At 35.4% G+C, this 25,375-nt stretch overlaps 1 protein-coding gene and 1 long non-coding RNA gene across 8 annotated transcripts in view; one reads left to right on the plus strand and one right to left on the minus strand.

The window, feature by feature from the left end:
* Positions 1–7,387, minus strand: part of add3b (adducin 3 (gamma) b) — a 31,128-nt gene extending 23,741 nt beyond the window's left edge. Inside the window, exons 1-3 of one of the 2 annotated variants that reach the window (XM_087289060.1) lie at positions 7,192–7,387; positions 4,355–4,592; positions 1,618–1,750 (exon numbers count right to left, since the gene is read on the minus strand). In XM_087289060.1, coding sequence (XP_087145186.1) covers positions 1,618–1,750; positions 4,355–4,576 — 355 coding nt within the window. In that variant the 5' untranslated portion in view covers positions 4,577–4,592; positions 7,192–7,387. Of the gene's footprint in view, positions 1–1,617; positions 1,751–4,354; positions 4,597–7,191 lie in introns of both variants that reach the window. The other variant, NM_001202527.2, reaches the window with a different exon arrangement.
* The window catches only part of LOC147833062 (uncharacterized), a 173,899-nt gene that overhangs the window by 17,614 nt on the left and 130,910 nt on the right, over positions 1–25,375 (plus strand). For all 6 annotated transcript variants that reach the window (XR_015513334.1, XR_015513336.1, XR_015513333.1 and 3 more), the window contains exon 3: positions 23,615–23,665. This is a non-coding gene — a long non-coding RNA (uncharacterized LOC147833062). The remainder of the gene's footprint in view (positions 1–23,614; positions 23,666–25,375) is intronic.

The raw sequence follows: 25,375 nt of genomic DNA on the forward strand, positions 1-25,375 counted from the left end.
ATTTAGTTTAAAACAGTTTAAAAAAGTGTAGATGGATGGATGGATGGATGGATAGAGAGAGATAGACAGATAGACAGACAGACAGACAGACAGACAGACAGACAGACAGACAGACAGACAGACAGACAGACAGACAGACAGACAGACAGACAGACAGACAGACAGACAGATAGATAGATAGATAGATAGATAGATAGATAGATAGATAGATAGATAGATAGATAGATAGATAGAAGACCATTAGTCAATATGACAGTCTGATGCAGAGTCATGACATCACAAAGTATGATCCAATGTTAAGTCAATGACAGTCTTTTGCATTGGAAGTCTATGGGACAGTTGCTAGGGTGCAGTTTCTGGTAGTTAGGGTCTGGCTAGAAAATTAAAAGCTCATCAGTTATTGGCAGTTTGGTATTCTGAGTTAAATGAGCTCAGCCATTAGTCTGTATGACAGTCTGATGGAAAGTTACGAGCTTACAAAGTTTGACCCAATGTAAAGTTAATGAGAGTCTTTTGCTATGGAAGTCTATGGGACAGTTTCTATGGTCCAAAAAGTGGTTGCTAGGGCAAGTGGCTAGAAAGTTTAAAGGTGATCAGTCGTTGGCAAGTTAGATAAAGGAAGTCTGTGTGACAGTCTGATGCAGAGTTATGAGGTCACAATGTTTAATCTAATGTTAAGTCTATGGGATTTTTCCGACAGTCCCCGGATGTTTTCCCGGATCAGTCTGAAAAGATATGGTAAACTGAGTCAGACCAGTTTGAAGGTCTGGACCAAGTTTGGTGGTCATAGCTTGAAAGCTCTAGGAGGAGATAGAGTTGCAAATTTAGTCACAGAAGAAGAAGAATAAATAGGTAAATAAATAAGTAAAAATAATAATAAGTTTAAAAAGGATTTCAGTAGTCTGGCTTTCACAGCCTAATAAAGCTAATGTGCACTTTTAATACATATGTACCTAAGTGCAATATATAACATATCACTATATTGCCCGCTCAGTTTATTTAATGTTACTTAAGTTGTGCTTACTGCCGTTGTACTTTATTGCATTGTAGTTGAACTTTGTTTATACTTCACTATACTGCAATTTTGCAGTTGAATTAAATATACTGTACCACAGTTATCCTTGTATAGTGTACTGCTGTTGTACTGTTCAGTTTACTGCAGTTATTTTTTTTAAATATTTGTTTATTTTTAATTTAAATTAGAAAATTACTTAAATCCAAAAAGTTTACTGCTGTTGAACTTTATTGTACTGTATTTCAACTGTGTTTATACTTCATTGTATTGTATTGTGTTTATACTTCATTGTATTATATACTGCTGTTGTACTACAGTTTTACTTCAGTTTACTGCAGTTATTTTTTGAAAAAAAAAAAAAAACTTTTACTCTATTACCATTACAGTGTGATTCCTAGTCAACTATAATCCTCACTCAAATATCCTAATGGACGACTAAACTAAAACTGAACTGAACTTGTTGAACTGAACTGTTGTTGCAGATCCTGTGATGTGATGTCAACTTTGCGATATTGATGCTGAAACGATATAATGTGCAGCCCTAGTAAGGGAATAAAGATAGTTATTAAGATAGCTGTACAAGTGTGTGTATGTGCACTTACTGCTGGGACTGTGCACTCCAGTGTTGCTGAGTGTGTTGCTGATGATGTGTGCGATGTGACCGAGTAAACCACTAGAGTTGCTGCCTTTAGAGCTCTGCTCCTTTACCATACACTCCAGCTCCTCCTTAAAATCCTGCAACAAACAAACACACACACACACACACACACACACGCACACAATTTAAAGGTGCACTTAGAAATATTTGAAGCTGTTTTTGACCACAGAGTCCCAAAATCAGCAATAGAAAGAGGTGTGGTCTTGTTGGGTTATGGGTGTGTTTGTTTTAGTGCTTTCAAATGACAACATTGTTTGGCAAATGTCGCTGTGTGCACCTTTAATATCTACTTTGAGCTAAAATATATTCTGATAAAATATGTGCATTAGTTATAAGAATATCAAGTGGAATACATTTGAAACACATTATTGTTTTGCATGCAAAATATTTCACAAAAGGAAATGTCAGGGTTCTTTTCTGAATTATACTACAGGGCTGTTTGTTTAATGATTTCGATTCTGACTGGTAAACAACCAAAGTAAGGAATGCAGTCATTTTCAGGGTAGTACAAACAGGTTTGATGACATTACACTTCTATATCACGTTTGTCTAATTATTTGGGTTCTTGCAGGATCTTGCTGCTTACAACAGCAAAAGAAACAAACGAGGCTATTAGTTTTGACCTTAAAAATTTTTTTTTTGTTTGTTTGTTTTTTTATAAAAACTGCTTTTATTCTAGTTAAAATAAAACAAATAAGACTTTTCTTCAAAAGAAAAACTATTATCAGACATACTGTAAAATGTCCTTGCTCTGTTAAACATCATTTGGGAAATATTTAGAAAAGAAAAGCAAAATTAAAGGGGGGATAATAATTCTGATTTCAACTGTATACATATTCTCTCTCTTACTTTCCATCCCATAGATTAAATTAAATTTAAATATATTGACATCACCACAATTAATCTCTAATAACTCAACACCTTGTTATTATCAATTATTCTGTCAACACACTGTTTATTACAAGACACATAGGTACTTTATAGTGACTAAAATTAACAACTTGTTAAATGTACTCTCTTTAGATAGGCCTGTGCAAATGGAGCTCTTTGGAGTAAAACAACAAATTACAGTGTGTGTGCATAAATACACTCACTATGTTTACTATATTGTGAAAGCTGAGCTGCTTATTTTTTATTTTCTCAAACATATCAAGGTAAGTGCGCAAAGGTCTCTTTCACACTCTCTCACACACACTATATACCATATAATTATATAATTTTAAGCCAGAAACTAGGCTTTCATTGCACTGCTATTGATGATCAAAAGTAAAAAAAATTCAAATTTGACCTCTTCACAACAGAGAAAACTAGCAACAATTAACAATGCATGATTATATGGTGTCATGGCTTTGCAATTAAAAAATAATAATTATAATGGAAGTCAATGGGGCAAAAACAGCCATGAACATAATGAAAGGGAAGTAAATCGGCCCAGAGTGTATTGTTGAATATTTACAAAAAACACTGTAACCCATTTTTTTAAAAGATATGTCAAAATAAGATTTGTCACCAAATTTCATTCTATTTGCTGAAGCAAAGAGAAAGTTGTGGCCAAATTAAAACTCAAAATCACTCAAAAGTGGATGAAAACATCCCGAACAACACATCAATGTTAGGTTTGAAATATTAAAATAATATTAAAAGCAAGTCTTTCTTCAAGCCTTACAGCATAACAATTTTTCAAGGATCAAGAGACACTGAAAACTGAGTAATGACGCTGAAAAATCTGCTATGCCATAACATAAAACTGTGTAAAATCTGCTTTTTAAAATTCCAATACTTTTTCTGCATTTTTAAAAATGCACTCACACTTGATGAACAAAAGAGGCTTTCAAATAAACCTAACAACTCCATGAAAAGAGTCAAATTGAGTTCATGTGTGAAAATTCTGTTCTTAAATATAGGACATTTCTGATTTGCTCATAGCTCATTCTTTCATGGTACTGAATAATCAGGCTTTAAATAACAATTTCAGTAAACAAAGGTCCAGTCATGTCTGCCTTTGATGTGAAATCGTTCCGGAAAGTGACATGTCCTGCGGTGAAGCATGCTATACTTTATCTACAGTATATTAACCAGCATTTGATTTTTTTTTAAACCATCATACATGCAATTCGAGTTTTACGGTCCTTATAACTTTTAACTGTATTGAATATCTGTACTTGATCATATAAATGTGTCCCAGTAAACATGCACTTTATATACATTACAATCTAAAAACAAATCCATCTTATGTTATACTTTAACGTCATATTCTGTGCGCTTCAACCTCGAAGCCTCGAGGCCTGCAAACTATGAAAGCTTTTTCTGTGTATTTAGCTAAAACCAGGCCATGGACGTCATGCTGTTTTGTTGATTATTTAGCTCTGAATTTTGCAAATAATATGAACATTAAAAATAGATGAAGCTACAATCAGATAAGAGACTAAGCTTCATCTAAAGCATGAGAAACATGATACACAAAAATAACTTTGAATTTTTCACATTCATTCCCTTATTTCCACCAGTTCTGATCTGGTTACTAATGGCAACGGATCTCTACTTGTCGGCTGTTATGCAATCAAACACAAGCGTGGGCTCCTCTTTAAATGCACAGAGATAGAGAGAGATAGAGAGAGAGAAAAAGAGAGAGCATGTGAGTTCTCACTTTAGTGCGAGTGTGTGTGGGAGTGACGTCTTACTGGACTCTGCAGAATCTGTGTGACTCTCTTTCTCTGCTCCATCATGTTGAAGTCCTGCCTCAGGTCGGGTGACAAAGCGCAGCCCCTCAAAGACTCCGGGGACTGGACCTCTTCTGCGTTTTCGCTGTAGAACTTCTGCACATTTAGACTGGATGGGGGGCGGGTTCGAAAACCACCCTCTTCATCGATTGTGTTCATCTTAACAATCTCAGTTTTACTCATACATAAACACAACCTTCTGCCTTAGAGAGAGAGAGAGAGAGAGAGAGAGAGAGAGCGAGAGAGAGAGAAAAGAGGGGTGGGCTGAGCGTTTTTCGGATCCACTTGAAGCTGTGTTCACAATTACTGCTTGAATACAAAAAGGTCAGGGCACTTTGGATTACAAATGAATTCTGTAAACACACACATACATAAACTATCTCGCACACCTGCATGTCTGCTCTCCAGCTGACATCCTATGTAACTCATGCATATCTGCACGCACCCTGCAGAGAACAATTCTCACCTTTTTTACCCTGATGGCCCCTAAATCACTCCACCACCCCCAACATCTCATCTTTTTATATCTCAATAGGTTTTAACTGAGCTTAGACCTCTAGAACATTTTGTAACATCTGCAAGAGTGGCACCCAGATGGCAAAGGTACATTACAATCTAGCCAGTTAATTATAAATTAACGATTAAAATTGTAGATGACATGTTCAAATTCTTCAGTCATGTCGATGTGTCTGCCATCCTGAAACAGTCAACATTGCCACTCGCTGTAAAATGCAGGTTTCCAGGATTATACAACATGCTGGTTGTGACACCAGGATGAGTTAAATTCCCAAATGAACTGGACAGTCCTTTACATGAGAGAATGAGTTGGTTTGTGTTTTTTTGTACACCTCTAAACATTTTTGTTTTTATGTTTTGTTAACCAACACCTTCAATTTGAACTGTATGGTTGCTAGCTTTACAAAGTCAACAGCTGAGCTTTGTAGGTTGCAGATTTACAGAAAATAATTCTCTAGTGTCAGTGGACTGACTTTGCCTATTTCAATATGATGGATGACTTAATGGTATATTTATTGTTTTGAATCTATGTCAATAGCCCCTTTCACACAGCGATACCGGTAAATATCTGGAAAATTACTGCAACTACTTTACTGGTAAATTCAAAAAAGCTCTGTTCACACAGGCATGAACATTCTGGAATTTTTTCCAGAAAAGACCATTCATGCATTCATTCCAAAATACCGGTAAATTTTGACATCATTAACCAAAAATGACCTCTAAACAGCTGCGCCTGTATTTGTAAACGTAAGGGGTCGGGCTTTTGTTGATGGTTGATGATGGTAACATTACATAATATGTGTGTGCTGCCGCTCACCGGCTGCTTCACATGCACGAATCAAGCAACTGAAGCAGAGCTTGAAGGTAAACAAACATCGGTTTATAAGCATATTAATAATAATAATATAATAATAAGCATTTTATCAATAATTTTATTCACAGTTGGCATTAAGAACGAACATAGAAACGTAATTTGACTAACATCTAGCAGCTAAATGTGTATGGAAAAATATTCAAAGGCTTTTATTTTCATAAAAAGTGTGGATGTGAATTTGTCTGAATGTTCTGATTTGCTGGAGTAGCTAGATTTCTTACATCACGTCAGCGTGTTCTGATTTTCCTTCTGCGTTCACACTGTGCAGCACTCCACCAAATTAACGGTAATGTAACAACTTTTCTTTCCGGAAAATTGCCGGAACGAGTTTACTGTATTTTCTAAAAGGGCCTGTTCGTACATGATCCCTTTCTGGAAAATTGCCGGTAATTTTCAGGAAAGGTCTGCATGTGTGAAAGGGGCTTATGTCTGTAAAGGAACAATTCACCTAAAATGAAAATTTACTCTCTATTTACTCTCTCTTTCAAGTGGGTATAATTTTTTATTAGTTTCTTTGACATTTTGAACACACACACAAAAAAAACATATACATAAATGCTATGGAAGTCAATGGTTAATATTCTTCAAAATATCTTTTTTTTTGTGTTCAACAGAAGAAAATCAAACAGGTTTGGAACAAGTAAAGAGTGAGTAAATGATGACAGAATTTTTGGGTGAACTCTCCCCTTAAGTGTCTAAACAATCCAACTGAAGTAAATGAACCTCCTTATGGCTTTACACTGGAAATACGTATAAAATAATTTACATTTAATAATTGCTTATAGATTTCACATAATAACACAAATACTGCACGTATTGAATTCAAGTGAGTTAAATCTTTTGCATTAAAATTAGCGTGTTAGTTTCCCTCTTTATTGCGCATCTTGTGAACATTGCGCGTACTCAAGTATTTGCTGTTATAAAACAAGTTGTCAATCTAGAGAGAATTTATAGGCACAATTGGTTCGCGCAGCATCATATTTCTGCGCGCATAATTTTGGAATATAAACGGGCGCACGAATAATGTTTGGGCTTAAAAGACGCACGAGTTTTTTCATTGCGCGCATTTAGGCTCGCTCCATATTAGTTTGCAAAAACTGCGCATGCATTAAACTCCCCGAAATGGTGTTTGGGATCTCACCAGATTTTGATGTAGGCTACAAACATTGTGCTGCTGCTACGTTATGCAACGTTAAACATTTAACTCACCAACTCCCCATCCTTAAAGATAAGAATTCTCCAATACACTTTTGTTTACCATTTTTGATACATTTTATAGTCATTAATAATTGAAAAACGTCTACGTTGTTTCACTTTACCAAACATTTTGCGTCCCTTTAAAATAACATTTAGAAAGAAACAGTCTAGTAGTTTAGGATAAAAAAGCAAATAAATATAGGTTACTCACTTTTCTCTTCCTCAGCTTAAGTTTATTTTCCAAACTGCAGCAGAAAACATAACTCTCCGCATCAGCTTCACAAAGGACAACTTAACAGCACATCAGATGCATGCAAGATTATTTTCCCTCAAGTCACAGTTTCTTGGTTTTAGAGACCCAACACTCTGGATAGCAAGTATCAGGGACGTGAGCGCGCAGCGAAAGCGGGAGCGCGCGTGGATGTGTGATGAGTGTTTTGCGTGGGAACTTGGAGGGAGATCACGTGACCAGTGCTGTCCGCCCACTAATGCTTGCGCCTTGGCAGGACCAGCACGACCTCCCTGAGCCTATATCTTCCAAATACACGGAGAGAGTTTATACAAACGCCAAGATACGAGCCAGATGTTAGACATCAAACACATTGATGCTGGGTTGTTTGGCCATTTTATTGCAGCTTTACACTTAAACATCTATAAATAACGGACATGTATATCTAATATTTCATACTGCCCATTAAAAGCCTATTATATTTATGTCGCACATTTGCACTGGTCGTGGGGGTTTGGTTTTATTTACGAGACTGATTGCATATTTTTGAGTGTGAGTGAATATTTAATGAATATTTACATCAATCGCTACGGGTAAACTATGCACAGGTAGTTGATTGAAATCTTCAATCAATTAAAGTAAAATATAGTTAAATAGTAAAAATAGTCAACATTGTACTGAAACTACTTTTGATCTAACATAAATGTATAAGAGAGAAGAATAAAAAGAGAAGACCCCCCCCCCACACACACACGCACATATCTTAGTCAAACTGCTGTGAACTTGAGTTTAGCCTTCTGATTCTGACATCTAATGACTGGTTCTGTTCTTTTTCATCCAGCATGCATTGTTCTAACAGTAAACCATTTAACCCTTTGTACACCAACGCTCTGTGACCATCCTGACCCTTTTTTGTGTTTGAATGAGGATAATTACTCTAATTACTTTAGTACCTGTATTTGAACAAGCATAAAAATGAATGATTATTCTTCAAATTACATCTCACATACAAATGTCGGTTTTTCTTGGCAGATACAAGAGTGTTAGATTAAATTTAAATATTGTGTTCAATAATGTCCCAAAAAGATGCATAAAGAAAATATCTACTTTTATGTGTACAGTAAAAAAGTCTTATGCGATCATATGTTTGGCAGTTATCTTTAGATTTGCTCTAAAATAAATTATGAAATATTCTTTAAAAATATTTTTGGATCGAAATCTTTGAGAAATGTTCCTAGCATCTGTTTGGTTTTCTTCACTCAAAAAAGAACTCATTGGATGAACTCAATTTAATTAAGGGCAGGTTTTACAACCAATGAATTTTAGCACCAACTAAAAGAAAAACTATTTACACAATTAAATGCAATTGAGTTGGTCCAACGTGATTTTATCAAATAAAAGTTTAAAAACATCTGTATTTTACTTAAACTCAAAGGTCTGATAATATCATGAATGTCTACTATGTGTCGTACAGTTTAAAGTCCCTTAGTTTTATTTGAAGTTATCCTAGATAAACTATTTTTGAGCTATTTTTAACCCTTTAACATGCACTACTTGGGAAACAATTGTTTTGGTTTTGGATTGAGATCTGGTAAATGTGGAGGACATTTGAGTTTAGTGAACTGACTGTCATGTTTAAGAAACCAATCTGATGATTTGAGGTTGGTGATGTGAGTAATTCCCTCTGGAAGAAACCATGACAAGAAGGGTTCACTAGTCCTAAAGGGATGTACAGGGCCAGCAATAATTCTCAGACAGGCTGTGGAATATAAACAATGCTCAGTTGTCTCCCAAAAGTGTGACTAGAACATATCCATCACACCATAGCCAACCTAAACTGTCAAAATAATGCAGGATTAACTCATGCTTTATGAGATTTACAAAAAAATATGATTATTTAAAAAATTTAAATTTAAATTTAAAAAAATCTATTTATAACTTTACAATAAATTCTTACCCTACAATCTGGGATCTAGAACTCATCCGAACATCTCTCATCATAGTCAGGACCACCAACCATGCCATGTTCAAGGCCACCTAAATCTCATTTCTTTCTTATCTTTATGCGCAGTTTGAAATTCAGCAATGCTTTTGGTGACGCGGTGGTGCAGTGGTTAGCGATGTCGCCCCACAGCAAGAAGGTCGCTGGTTCAAGCCACGGCTGGCCCAGTTGCCGTTTCTGTGTGGAGTTTGCATGTTCTCCCTGTGGTTGCATGGGTTTCCTCTGGGTGAAGTCCAAAGATGTGGTATAGGTGAATTGGGTAAGCTAAATTGTCCACAGTGTATGTGTGTGAGTGAGTGTGTGTGTATGGATGTTTCCCAGTATTGGGTTGCAGCTGGAAGGGCATCCGCTGCATAAAACATATGCTGGATAGGATGGCGATTCATTCTGCTGTGGCGACCCCAGATTAATGAAGGGACTAAGCCAAAAAGAAAATGAATGAATGGATGATTTCAATGTAAGAATAATTCTGCTGAAGACTGAAATATGATTATGAATAAGGTGCAACTTGAACATTCAAAACATATTATGTAATTTTTTAAATTCTTTTTTCCTTATTGTTTTTTTCACCTACACGTTTTCCAAGACACTGCTAGCTGCAGAGCCATTTGAGCTCCAGCTAGGGGGAGTTTGAGCTCTAACTCCTCCTCCTTTAAGCTGTTTTAATGCATACACCCACCCCACCACTAATCCCAAACCCCAGTGACATCACTTGTAGAAGAAGTGCAAGGAAGGAGGAGCTGGAGCTTAAGCTCCTCCTTGCTGGAGCTCAGCTCTGTCCAAGTAGCTCTGCAGTGAGCACAACTTGGGGGTTCTCCCCTCATTTCGAATTTAGTGTTGTGTTTTTAGGGTGACGGATATACATTACCGGTCAAAGGTTTGGGGTCAGTTTTATTTTTTTAATTCATTTTTTTTTAAAGAAAATGTTTCTGTTATGTGTGACAGTTTTTTCCAACAGCATACACACAAAATCTTTTTTTTTTCACACAATTTCTGAAACATCTCATTCAACATGCAAAATTAATCTTTCAATTGAAAATAATACTTTTTTTCAAAACACTACACACATTTCTCTACCTTAAACACAAACATCTAACAGGAAGCTACTTGTATTACTTTTTCCAAACACAATCAATCAAAATGCTATACTCATCCACCAGACCACACACTTCTCACATCTGCAAATGCTAAATTCTTAACTTATCACTAACCAATCACTGATTTACTGTAGTATAGGCCTGTAAATAGGACAAATAGGTGTTCAGATAGGTCCAAAAGAATCTAGTTTGCTACCCATCCACAATTTGTAGCTTTCACCTGCCCTCATATTCACCTTTTCTAAATGCTAAATTCCCTTAGAAAAGGAATCTGGCTTTGTAAAGTGTATGATAACCAATCCTACACCCACATGGCACTTCTCCAAGAAATGGATGCTTCTCCCCCCTGAGACCCCACACACACAATTTCTTTACTGTATTCTGGAGAACATACCTTTGCTTTAAATCTGTTTTCCTTTTACATTTTTACATACAGTATGTTTATGGGTTTGTTGTATGCTACTGTATGCAACTGTAATGTTTGGCCTAATAAATAATTTCTGTTTCTTCATTGCATTGGTGTTTACACCTGTTTCCCCTCTCAGCAGATTACAGTCACTGTTGAACAGTGGTCACCAAACTTGTTCCTGGAGGGCCGGTGCCCTACAGATTTTAGCTCCAACTCTAATCAAACACACCTGAACAAGCTAATCAAGGTCTTACTAGGTATACTTGAAACATCCAGACAGGTATGTTGAGGCAGGTTGGAGCTAAACCCTGCAGGGACACCGGCCCTCCAGGACTTGGTGACCCCTGCTGTAGAACATTGTATTGAAATGAACATATAAGACTAAAGAGCAAAGAGCTTTAGGTTTAGAACAGCAGTGTTGGCATGCTTTATCCAAAAGTCTTATATTCTGAAAGTTGTGTTTGCTATTTAATGCAAATGTTTCTTTCTGACGTGTGTTTATGGCATTCTGAACACAGTGCTACATTTTGAAGGAAATGTGAGGTATTCTGCATTTTGTGTGTGCAGTTTTGAGAATTGTGTGTAAAGTTGGGAAAAAAGGGACTCTGTTTTGAAAACATGTGTAAGCAGTTTTAAAAAGTCATTGCTTGTATAAATGTTAATAATATTGATAATAATAGTTAATATAAGTGTGATTTTTGAAGGATTATGCGACTCTAAAGACTATAGTAAAGAAGCTGAAAAATCATCTTTAAAATCCCTGGAATAAATGATTGAATTAAATTATAAACTACTTTTGAACAGTTATTTTAAGGTGCAATAACAATTCAAAATTTTACAACTTGTTTTGTGTTTTTGATTAAATAAATGCAGCCTTGGTGAGCAGAAGAATCTTATTTTAAAATATTCAAAAATCTCACCGACCCGATACTCTTGGACTTTTGAACGGTAGTGTACCTGTAAACATTTCACCAGAAAATTTTAATTTTAATATTGACATTGGTTTAAAATTGTGTGCAGTAATACATGAATGCAAAAACCCAATTGCACAATATGGTTTTAAGTAAAAAAGTAGACTGACTTTATAGTCAGTCCCATGTGCATATCGTTCCACCTCTGACCTTTTGAAAATGGCAAATACAATTTAGCCACAACTATTTTGTGTACCATTACACGCATGACCTCAGTCCTGAACTCCTATCATTATTGCTGCTCTATATATGTGTGTTTAACATTTGTTGAATAGATCTGGAGGGGGGCTGCTTCAATATCTTAAAGTTTCCAGATGTCACAGAACAGTAAATAACCAAAGTGTACATTTTAAAAGACAGAAGAGAGAGAGTAAAAGTCTCATGTCTCAAGTTAGGCACATCTGGCCAATTTCCCATGAGGATCTTGCATAACCGCTGGGCTGTTTATTCTTGAGGCACACACACAGTGTTGACTCCAGTCTTCCCATTTATTTCAGTGTAATTCAGTTGATCTGTTTTGGAGATGGTTTTAATATCATCATGACATCTTATGACTGCAGTTAAGCTCTGCTCAAATTTTCAATGACACTTTCTAATGTTGTTTTCCTGTGCATTACAGATCTTGGCATTTCTGTGTATTTCAGTGTTTTTTTTGGCAGGCAAAGTTATCATTTACATTTTTTGCATCAGTACTATCACCACAGTCAGTCGATTTTTGTGTTGTTGCAGCTGTCAACGTTGGTTGTAGTAGCCTACTATTTTGCGTGAGTGTTATTGTGCACATAAATAGCCTGTGACACACTGAAGACTCTCATAAAATCAAGATATTTTGTATGCCTTTTGGTTCAAACATTAAGTTGAGATTGTGCATGAATTTTTTAAGCTTCATCACAGCTGTAGTAATATTGGTAACCGTGTTGTATTGTTAATGAATGTCTGTTCATGCTGCATACAGTGCATAGTGAGCTTTTGCAGTGTCTCTCCTTTTACAATCCGCTCTCACCTCCGCCTACACTCACTCCATACAGCCTGACTCACTATCTGCGAGACAGAACAAGAGGGAGAACATTTCCTAGAAAAAGAGAAAGGAATCTTTTTAGATATGATATGGAGTGTATGTGGACTGATTTTAATATGTCTATGTGTATAAGTAAAATAAAAGTCTTGTTGTTTGTTTCAGATAATTCAAAATCTCATAAACTAGTAAAAAATGGAATGAGAATGCATGATCTCACGCCGATATTAGATCAGCTTCCACTGCTTACTGAATTGTTTTTATTGGAATATGAAATGTGTATCTACTCAGCATGGAGTCATGCTGTTCTCTGGTGGATGTTTGTTGAACTACAGAGAGAAAAAAGACTGGAAGAAGGTCTTAAAAAGGGAAAATTCTCTTCAGCATTTACATAATTTACCACAAAACAAAAAGGCACCACGAACAACAATATTGGCATCATTCATATATATATATATATATATATATATATATATATATATATATATATATATATATATATATATATATATATCCTAATTGAGTTATATAGATTCATTTTTATTGCTAATTTACTTTTACACTGATTTATGCATAACTCAAATTATATTCCTATATTATATTGATACAAAACAAAAAAAACAGTATTAAAAATGCTAGGTTATTTCAACCCAATTCTGGGTGTAACAAGGTCTAAACCAACTACTGGGTTGATTTTTTTTTTTATTTACAATTTTTTTTTTTTATTTACAGTTTTTTTTTCAAAACTGTGTCCCCTTTTTTCAAAACTCTACATGCAATTCTCAAAACTGCACACATAAAATGCAAAATGCCTCACATTTCCTTCAAAGTAACACTGCGTTCAAAATGGCATGATCACATGTCAGAATGAAGCATTTGCATCAAACAGGTCTTTAATAATATAACACTTTTGGATATACAGTAGCATGTCAACATTGTTGTTCTAAATCTAAAGCAATTTGCTCTTTATAGGCTTATATCTATTTCAATACAATGGTCTACAGTGGGAGTAATCTGCTGAGAGGGAGAACAGATACACACACCAATGTAATGAAGAAACAGAAAATATTTATTAGGCCAAACATTATCGGTGTATTTAGCATGGAAAAAAGATAAACATACTGTATGTAAAAATGTAAAAAAAATAATAATAATAAATAAATGAAAAAAAAAATTAAAGCAAAAGTATATTCTTTAGAATACAGTAAAGAACACAGTTGTGTGTGAGGGCTCTTGGGGGCAAAAGCGTCTATTTCCTGGAGAAGCGTCGTGGCTTGGCCATCATATCCTTTAGAGCACTAGGCTCATAAGAATTTCTCTATTCTTTTTTTTTTAAATATATATAGGAATTTATCATTTAGGATTTAGAAATGGTGGCAATGTGGTATGTACAAAACCACAACAAAGCCAGTTTTTGTTGGACCAGAACAGCCCAGTGGCCCATCACCTTATACTCCATTCAGTGCAGTGTTTAGTTAGTGATCAGTAAAAAATTTAGTGTTTGCACATTTGAGGAGTGTGTGTGATCTGGTGGATAAGTGTAGCAATTTGTTGAGTGGTTGTGTTTGGAAAAGTAATGCAAGTAGCTTCCTGTCAGATGTTTTTGTTTTAGGTAAAGAATTAGTGTTAAAAAAAAGTGTTTTATGCAATTGAAAACCGAGTTCAAGACCAAGAAAATGGCTTATGGTTTTGGAGAGTTGAGGTTTAGTTTTGCATTTTGAGTGAGATGTCACAAATTGTGGGACATGAAAAGATTTTCTGTGGAAGCAGTTGGAAACTGTTTTAATATATGCCATGATTGAGTTGCATACATTTCATTGTTATTGCTAATTTACTTTTACACTGATTCATGTATAACTCTGTATTCCCATATTATATAAATAAAAAATAAACAACAACATAGGCATCGCTAGCAAATAATGCATTTTTATACAGAATTAATTATTTCATTAATTCATAAAATTATGATCAATAATAGTTTATACACATTTTAAGTTTCAGATTTCGGCATTGACATGACATATATGACAATAGCACATAAGCCTTATTTATAAAAAAGCGGCCCAATTTACACCAATCATGGGCCTAGGCTATATGAAATTCTTGCACTGCACCCATACGACTGCACCTCCTTCTAAGGCCGTGCCAAAATGATTAAGCGGGGCCAATCAAAATAAAGTAGGCAGGGTTTATTGTTCAAGCCACAGAAGAGGAAAAGTCTAAGGAAAACGCGGGAAGAGTGAAGTAACCAAACATTTAATATTTATCCAATTTTTATTTAATTAAAGTGTAAAACAAGCTAACAAAAATATACAGTAATGCAATATATTAAACGTTTTTCCTAAAATTTCGTCTTTTTAAAACGAAAGTAACGAACGACCTAACGTTACAGGCCTATAACGTTACAAAAACTGCGAATTTATGCATATTTTAAAACATTAACTACTTGCAAATAGTTCAAAATGATTACTTCTGATTAGAACTAGACAGAATTTCCCATTTCTCACTGTTCTGTTTCTTTACAAGGCAAACACACTGGTTATGGCCTTGATAAGACGTAGTAGGAAAGTCTTACCTCACTGTAAAGCAGGGGTGTAAAGCAGGGGTGTAGGAAAGTCTTACCTCGCTGTAAAGCAGGGGTGCTCAAACTTTTTCTCATGAAAGGCTAAAAACCAATCTTGATTGAGTGTGGAGAGCAGAAGGTAAATATACCCAAATCTTTTACAATAAGATTGACATGGGTAATTTCCTCATTTATTATATATTTAAAAATTATATTTAAAAAAATAATTACAAAAACAAAAATATTAACTCACGCAACAGCCTATATAACTTTTAAACTTTATAATGAACTTTATACAGTTAAAAACAATCCCATTTATAACAGAATAGGTTTACACTAGTCGAGCTGCACCTGTTTTTGCCTTCGCTCACCGATATTTTCTGTATTGTTCTTTATGCGTCGAGTGACAGTATTTATATTTTTAAAAAGCAGATTCATTTACAACATTTAATTAAACCATTTCATTTCAGTTTGCTTTAAAAAAAAGTTCACATAAAATTGAAACGACGATCTCTGTTAAAGGCATTCGCCCCAACTTTTCCCATCATTATCACTCTCTTCTCAGGCATGGTGGGCCAAATCAAATTAACATCAGCCAACTTTGGCCCGCGGGCCCTAGTTTGGACACCTCTGCTGTAGAGTATTGCCAAAAAAAATAAAAAAAATTAAATAAAATAAACCAAATACCATATCAAGATTATTGCGACTGTAGGAAATATAAGTTCTTCTCTGAAAGTTATCATCAAGAGAAAACATTTTGATTGGTATTCTTAGCTGAGAGGTAGCGTGGGTGTCGAAACTGTCAATAATAGCGTAAAGGTCTCGCAGAATCGCTGACAATAATTATTAAAAAAAACAAAAACATTAGGCCTACTAATGCTATTATGCATGCAACGTTTATTCGAGACACTAGGTGGCAGTAGAGACTTGATAAGATGCTGTTTAATGAGCCTGTTGTTGCTTTAGTTACAAAATCTTCTCTAATGAATGCTATCTATTAATTAAACTTGACTGAATGGATGCTCAAGATTATACTCAGTGAATATACTCAGTGTTGTTTTTTGGATGTCCTATTATTAACATTTCAGTGGCCAAACCTCAAACCCAGGCAGAATTAGATGTGTAAGGATTTAAAGGTAATCACTTAGAGAGGTGTAAGAGTTCAGCTTGTTCAATTACTTCCAGTCCCTGCAGCCGCTGGCCCACTCTTGAATCATCTGAACCCTGAAACCAACAAATGAAAGCAGGACAATGCCTGGGGCATCAAATCAATCTCTCCCACGCTCTCTCTTTGTCCTGTTGTGAGTTACCTGTGTTATATTAGTTACAGCATTGTCTGTCCCACCTTTGTCTTTAGTTCACGCATTGCCTCGATCATACCCTTTAACAGAAACCATTTAGCATATTAACATAAAACATTCTTTAGCATAATTAACGTTTTAACATTCGTTGATGACATTTGTCCCCCCAATCGCAGTCCAAGCTGAACCCACACTCACACAATCATATTCACATCACCCTATTTTGTGTCAAATACAGATGTGTGTGTGTGTGTGTGTGTGTATTCATACTTTCAAGCATGCTCTTATGTGCTCATATCTCATAATAATTCAAGGCCGCTCTTCAGCACAAGAACAAAAAGAATAAAACATCCTCCATCCACAGCCATCTATTCTGTCTTTTCCCAATTCCTGCTCAGATTGATGTGACAGATGCCCTCCGATTGTTTGGTGCAGATTATTTACACCTGCTTTTTCAACTCCAGCTCTAAGTATAAATGTGTTTCACTTGCCTTTGGTGCTTTGGTACATGCGCTATAAAAAGGGGGTGAGAGGTCAAGGCTGGGGATTTGTAGACCTTGTGATAAATCGTGGCTAATCGGCTGCGCTCACGTCAGTTATAATGGTGTATTTCAGAAATGTTTGGAACGAGGAACTTTCATGTCTCCAAATTGAAGATAATGACTGGAATGGCTCTCTGGATGCCTGTTAAAACCAAATAATGGATAATAAGTTTTATTTGGGTTTATTAGAATAGGAACGTCCACACATCACAATTATAAGGATAAGGACACAGAAGAATTATTATGTTGAAATCATTTTGTGTAAGAACTAGGGTTGTGCTGTTTACCGGTACTTCGGTAGCACAGCGATACTCCAAAATACTAGCGGTGTCACTTAGGCATGGGCCGGTATAAGATTCTGACGGTATGATAACCTTGGATAAAAATATCACGGTTTCATGGTGTCACGATGTTGTGATTAATGCTCTAAAATATATTCTTTTAAAATGTCTGAGTAAAAAACTAAATATTTTTTCCCTTTTGAACACAGTATATTTTATTTTGAGAAACATATTTTTGAGCTGTAAACGTGTCAGGCTGAATGAATTATTAAATTTTGCTGTCTTTAGTTTAATTAATTTATTTATTTTTTACAATTTAAAATCTTTTCTGCTGCAGATACTGTTGTCCTAAAAAATACAATAAAAAAACGTAAATAAAAAATCATACACATACCTTAGGAACAGTATTGCAGAAAATTTTGACAGTTTTAAAACCTCGACTTTTCCAAACCGCGATATACCTTGAAAATGGTTATCGTCCCATGCCTAGTGCCACTGTAGTTTAGAAACTGTAGTATTGTCATTAACGTTTTTACAGTAGTTAATGTTGCATGTGACAAAGTCACTAAAATGCTCACTCATTTGTGCTGGCAATTAACCAATTGACCACTTTATTTTAGTTTCATTTTAACAGTCTGCATTAAGCCGGCAAAACTGTGTAGAATTGGTGCCTTTTATTGTATTGCACGTTTTCCGACGGTTCAGATAAACATCTGAATCAGTTAATTTCTGTTCCAGTGAATATGATTGCACTACAATGACCACGAAAATCTCTTAAAAAGAAAAACTCACTAAAGTGAAATTTCACACACACACACACACACACACACACACACACACACACACACACAAACACACACACACACACACACAAACACACACACACACACACACACACACACACACACACACACACACTGCGGCCAATTTAGTTTACTTATTTCGACTATAGTGCATGTCTTTGGACTGTGAGGGAAACCAGAGTACCCGGAGGAAACCCATCATGCGAACACAGGGAGAACATGCAAACTCCACACAGAAATGCCAACTGACCCAGCCGGGACTCGAATCAGTGATTTTCTTGCTGTGAGGGCAGTGCTAACCACTGAGCCACAGTGTCGCCCATAAACAGAACATTATTGTTAATTTGTAGGCCAGTTAATGGTAATCAATGTAGTTATTTTTTCAGTTGGAGTGTGAGCATTGAGATATTACTGAGAAGCAATATTTGATAGTTTCAAAGATCGCGGCATTGTCAAGATTGCGTAATTACAAGTTTCTAACTTGTAATATGTTGAATCAGTAAACTGGTAAACACAGGTAAATGTATATAATTTAGCGATATTTATTAATATCAGATTTGCACGACAACTGTTGCCTGTGTTGTGGCACTGTTTACTGATAAATCAGATCATACAGCTTAATATTTGGCATTAAATTCTGAATTTAAAAACATGAACATCTCCAAGTTGTACATTTCTATTTATAATTATAATTACAACATGACATGTTTAAACAATTTACAAACATACCTCTAATTCTGTTTATGTCTTGAATTTTGGGTTTATGACTTTGTTTATGCCGTATTTGGAAAAAGAAGTTCATGTTCTTGTTGAGTGATAGTGCCAATTTCTGGTGTCTGTGATATGATTTAAGGAATGGTTTGAGGTCACATTTAGTTTGTGAAATCCTGAGTGGTATGCACTCCAATCAGGACCAAACATTTTTAAATGCACTGAAAAAAATGATTCCTTGGATTTAATATTTTTTTAGGTTAAGTGTTTGTAAAAATTTTTTTGGGCTGAATTTAAACAATTTAAGTTGAACATTACTAAATTTTTTTTTTAAAAATTCAACCCATAAAAATTGTTAGCAACAATTTTGCAGAAATATTTTTTTCAGTGTGAATGCCATATAATTTGACTGTCAAAGCATACAAAAGCCAGAACTGCTGTGTTTGAGATAATATTTGCATAAGTGATGTAATGGTACATTGATATATAAGTATACAAACATAACTCACACAAATAATTCTGTGATTTTTTATAAGATTACACAACATTGCATAGGCTCTGGTTGTAAAAACATGCCAATAAATTGAATTGCCAAAGATCTGGGATAAAGTTCTGCAGGTTAAAATGTATGAATCTGGGTTGTAGGAACTAAAGGTATAGTTCTTCCAAAATGTTCCTCCCCATTTACTCACACTCAAGTGGATGAACTTCTTCTCAAAACAAGATATTCTGAAGAATGTTGGAGAAAAAAAAAACATTTACATCCCACAACTCAACTTAACCCAAACAAACCAACCAACCAACCAACCAAACGTGAATGACTGCTTTCCGCCAACATTCTTCAGTATATCTTGCTTTGTGCTTTAGATATGACATGGAGTGCATTTGAACTGTTTTTAATGTGTGCATAAAGAAACTCAAAACAGGCTTGGAACAAGAGGAGGATGAGTAAAAGATGACAGAATTTATGTGAGAACTATGCCTTTAACTAAATACTGGTTAAAGATTTTTAAATGATGGTACCTTTTTAATGTTGTATTAGCAGCCGTGTGCCATCTTTGTCTTGTTGTTTTATGTTTGGCAGAATCATTGGCATAAATATTTTTCAGATAGATATTCTCATACATAAGTAGCTACCGTTGCAGACGCACAGCCAACTCGCTTTTGATTTTCGTTTGTATGCATTGACGTGCACAGTTTGGCCATTTTTATGGAAATAGCTATAATGTCTGATGTTAGCATACACATTTTACTATTGTGCTATCCTTCACCAATAACATATTATTCTCATGTTTAGTAAGCAAATCATTGGCTGATGTGCTTCTGGATGCATTGACAAGATCAAATTTCACATATTTCGTTCAAAGACTTTTGGCCTTGATTGATTTCCACAGTTGCATTGATCATAGAAATGTTACATGCTGAAAAAAAAAAACAATATGATAACAAAGTGTATCAAATTTTACATAAAATTAAAGACTTTTTCTCCCGATCACCTTCTGACTTCTCTGGAAAAAGGTAAAATTCTCCTGTACTGTAAAAAATGCAGGGTTCCACACAATTAATGTTGTCCCAACACAAATTGATTAAATTAACTTAACCAATTAAATGTAAAACAATTAATTTGTCTCTCAAAAAATCTCAATAATTTTGTTGCTATTCAGCTCATTTTCAATAAGCAATTTGAACAAGCAATTTGCATACATTTTAGCCATAACGCAACATGTAATTGACAAGCAATGCATGTTAATTGATCATAAATACTAAATGATTCACAAATGATATTTTCTGTCATTAATAACTCAACACCTGTGTACTAAAACAGTAACTTGTTGAAACCTCAGCCCATGTTTCACTTGTTGTCTGGACTGTAGCCTGCTGTCTGGAGCCTGGTTACATTGTTGTAATGCATCAAGCGCTTGGATTTAAATAGGTTAGTAGTTTATTCGAGCTCTGGGCACATTGCGACTTCTGCGACCTTACTGTAATTCTCGTTCCCTAGAAAACCAAGATTTCTCATTCCCTCTCGCTATACCCGCTGCCCTCAGCTGCACTGCCTTTAAACTAACATGTTTTGGCTTGTGACTGTTTATGGATAACACAGTCTACAGGGGTTGGCAGCTCATTACTCCACATTGCAGTCATGACCCATAGCGTATTAGTCATACACGAATTGCAGCAGTTCAGAATGGGGGGGAAATTGCCCTAAAGCGATGTTTTGAGTAAGCAGTGTTGTTGCTGACAAACCGCTATTAAAGTTCGACACCAGAAGAGGTTAATGACCTCTCCGATGGCTATGATTTGTGAATATGCAAACAAATGAATGGAGAATTGTTTACAAGGCTTGCAGGTGTAAATCAGCGCAGATAACTAGACACAGTTTATGGCTTTTGCAGGGGTTTAATCTGTGGAGAATATATAATGGAGGTATTGTTTACTTAGTTTTAATTAATCTTTAGGCCTACTATTCCTGAAACCATGTCAACAGTCTGTAAAATGGTTTATGTAGGCATATTCACTTTAGGATATAATGCTGTGTCACTAGATGTCACTGCATGTTCATTCAGTTCCTTAAATTTGATGTGACTTAGTCAAACATGATTAAAGGAGATGCCGTTGTATGCTGCTTAACACATTAATAGTTTTAAAACCAATATAATTTTTTTATTGCTTCCAGAAAACATTGGCAGCTCCAGAAACTGGAATTGTTTTTAGTACAAAGCAAATTGTCTGATGTGAAAAGTTGGAAACATTTATGTTTTGCAAAAAAAAAAAAAAAAAAACATTAAAAAAGCTGGCAAACTTATGTATTTAGCAAGTTGAGTCTTTCTATGAGGGTGGCAAACTAATAATTAATAAAATAAATGTTTCAAACTGAACTTGAATTATTTTTGAATAAATAAATAAATAAATTGTCTGAGTAAAAATTGTTTCAGTATAGAATTTTTTCTTTTGATAGACATTGAAAACTGGGCGACACGGTGGCTCAGTGGTCAGCACTGTCACCTCGCAGCAAAAAGGTCGCTGGTTCGAGTTTATAACATTTGAAAATAGTTTTATTGAACTTTTCATTAATCATGATTTTCACCTAAATGGTAGTTAAAAAGTAAATAAATAAACAAATAATTAAATAAAATAAAAAAATAAAAAACATTTTTAATTAGAGTAATAATAAAAAAAAGCATACATTTGTTAAATTCAAGAAATTAATTGAGAAAAAAAGTGTCCACTTAAAGACTTGCTTTAGCCTAAAATGTAGGTTATTGTGGTGGAAAAATTGTCGGCCAAGATGTTCAATTCAACTCAGTTCACCTTTATTTCTATAGCGCTTTTACAATGTAGGTTGTGTCAAAGAAGCTTAACATAGAAGTTCTAGTAAATTGAAACTGTGTCAGTCCAGAGCTTAAGTTCAGTTTAGAGCAAATCAATCGATTCACATCTCCACAAGTCCCAAACCAAGCAAGTCATTGGCGACAGTGGCTAGGAACAAACTTTACCAATTGACGAAAGTGAAGGAAAAAAACCTCGAGAGAAACCAGGCTCAGTTGGGCATGGCCATTTCTCTTCTGGCCCAAAGTGATGACAGTAAGTGACTTTTTTTCAGCTGAACATTAAAGAAGATATTTAGCTGAAACTGTGGTTTTTGGAGATTTATAAAATGTAAGTAAAGGGCTGCCAGCACATTGAGATTCAGGAAAAAAAAAACTATATAGACAAAACAAAACAAATATTTGTGGCTCATGACAATACATTGCATGTAATGAATCACCAAAACCAAATAATTGGCCGAAAATCCTTTAAAGGGCAACTATTTTACCTCTTTTACAGGATGTAAGATTGTAAGATAAGACTTTGGTGTCTCCAGAATGCGTCTGTAAAGTTTCAGCTTAAAATACCCATCAGTTTATTTATTACGTAATGCAGAATCTGCTAATTTTGATGTCTGATAACAATGTAGCTGTTTTTGTAGCCTGTGGCTTTAAATGCAAATGAACTGCTTTTCCCCTCCCACTTCTCCAATGTGCATGTCTGCCTATCATGCGTCATGTCAGATAAACAGCAGTCAGTGATAGAGACAGACCCGGATGAAGCTGAAATAAGGTCACAAGTCAAGAATAAAAAGGAAGTTTACCTGATGTATTTGCAGTGGAGTTAATTCAAGCCTTTCTGAAATGACGAGTCTTACACAAATGAACAGCATACATATGTGTGTGATTACTGACACCATGTGGCCGTGGTGATTATAGTGGTAAAGAATTACAGCGATTTTACTCTCTTTATTATAAACATGCTTTGTTTCAAAAACGTTTTAAACAGCTGAACACAGAGAGTTGTGACATGTTTTAATCCCAGTTTCTTTGAAAAAAATGTTCTGTGGACATGTGTATACATGTTATTAAGGAGACATGGCACCTGTCTATTAATTCGGTGGGTGGGGAAAACTGCACTCCTACATCACATTGTGGTGGGCCTCAAAATCACTAGGTCCTAATTTGACGTCAGTAAATTTTGAAAAAGATACTTGTTGTGTTTCTATCACTCTAATATGACAGTGGACACACTATACCTACAAAAGTTGATTTTCATCATAGGTCCCCTTAAAAGTTTAATCGATGAAAAAAATTTCAATCAACACTAAATTTCACTCTTGGGTAAACAGAACTGTTTCTTATTTCAACTATAAGGCTCTAACATGCTCTCTTTTTATAGGTTTTGGACATTTTTGGTGAAAACCCTGGTTGGACACATCATCAGCTCTCAGTAAGTCACCCTGCTATTATAATATAAAAGCTATCATGGTGCAATTACTATCAATTATGTGGTGAGAAAGCAGCAGCAGACGTTTGTCTTTACGCTTGCATAGATGAAATTCATCTAAATGAACACATGAAATGTACATCATCTTTCAGCTCTAATTAAAGATGATTTATAGCGGTAGAAGAAACAATGAGCAGATGTTAGCTTTGCAGTTTGATGGCATTGACGTGATTTAGGTTGGTAGTTAGTTGTCATTATTATTCAGTATAATTCCATCACAGTCCATGGTGTGGTGTGGGAGTCTGAAAGGCCTCAGTGAAGCGTTAACACACATATACACACATACACGCACGCACAATCTCGCTCATAGTATGTGTAATATATCAGTGGTGACAGGCTGAGAGAGATGTGTCTGCTTCTTTATTAGAATGTGTAATTGATTTACTGACCCTTGTATGGGCCATAAGACACCATCATTAGTCACAGACTCGGAGTTAACATGTGTGCGTGAGGAGATGTGTCCGCTGTGACGCTTTATGTGTGTGTGTAGAGTCCCTGTATAGGACACTGGAGACAGTCATTAGTCAGACCGGACTCCTCCCTAACACTCACACACTAGGGAGTCAGTAGAGAAAATGTGCACTAGTGAGGATTGATTCACACCTCTGCGTCCCTGTTTGTACTGCGCTTTTGTGACTTAGTCCGCAGATCGGAAAATAGTGCTCCACTGCATTAATCACAGAGTCGTTTCACTTAGCGGACGCTCAACATTAAGCGCAGACTTAATAAAAACACTGCGGATAACGAGCTGCTTGATGTAATGGAAATGATGATAAAAGAGCACGGAGGGCCGCTGTTTATTTCCCAGGGCTCCTGGTAGGACCTGATGGCTCTGATGCATCTGGACTCACAGGTCCTGATTTGAGTCTTTAAACTGTTTCCAGGTCAGTAAATGTAGATTAGGACACTTGAGATTGTTAGTGATGCTTCTTAAGGGAAGTATTGCTTTTGCTGTTGGCTGTACTTCATTGCCTGTCTATTGGTATGTTTAATGTTAGTTTGTGTAATACATGCTTCAGTGAATCAAATGTATGTTTATTTAAATTACATTTTATTTATTCTTAAAATATATTTAAATTTACAGTGTTTTGTGGGATAGGCCAGTGGTTCCCAACTTTTGTTTTTGCGTGAGACCCCCTTTTCCTCTGGAAAATATTGTAAGGCTCCCTCCACATTTAATGATATTATCGCTCATATCCGTTTGTAGTAATGATAACAAAAAAGTTTGTTTTCAAACAAACAATTTGTTTATTACTATATCTAGATATGTTTATGGACAAATAATAGCCTAATGTAAAGCATAAAAGCAAGACATCAGTAGGCCATTTGTAACTGAAAAACATAAGTCTTTGGCCTTTAAATTGACCCTATTTGAAGTTCAATAACAAAAATATCAGTAATTACACTGGTGTATAAGGGGGAAAATTATATAGGCCATTACATTTTAGTACTTGCATGTTTTTTGTTATGCTCAATCAATTAATGTGATGATTGCTGCGAGGCGAATCTGTGAAACTGTCATTTTTGTGGAGAATGTATTGCAAATATAACCATTTTTTACAAATTTGTCCATTTTTGGTCAGCTAGGGCAACTTTTTTATCACCGTGGACAATTGACGATGTTTCGTTGTTTCGTAGGTTGTAGGTTGCTAT

The sequence above is a fragment of the Danio rerio genome, chromosome 17 (genome assembly GCF_052040795.2).
Source record: "Danio rerio strain M-AB ecotype USA chromosome 17, GRCz13ab, whole genome shotgun sequence".
NCBI classification, from domain to species: Eukaryota; Metazoa; Chordata; class Actinopteri; order Cypriniformes; family Danionidae; genus Danio; species Danio rerio.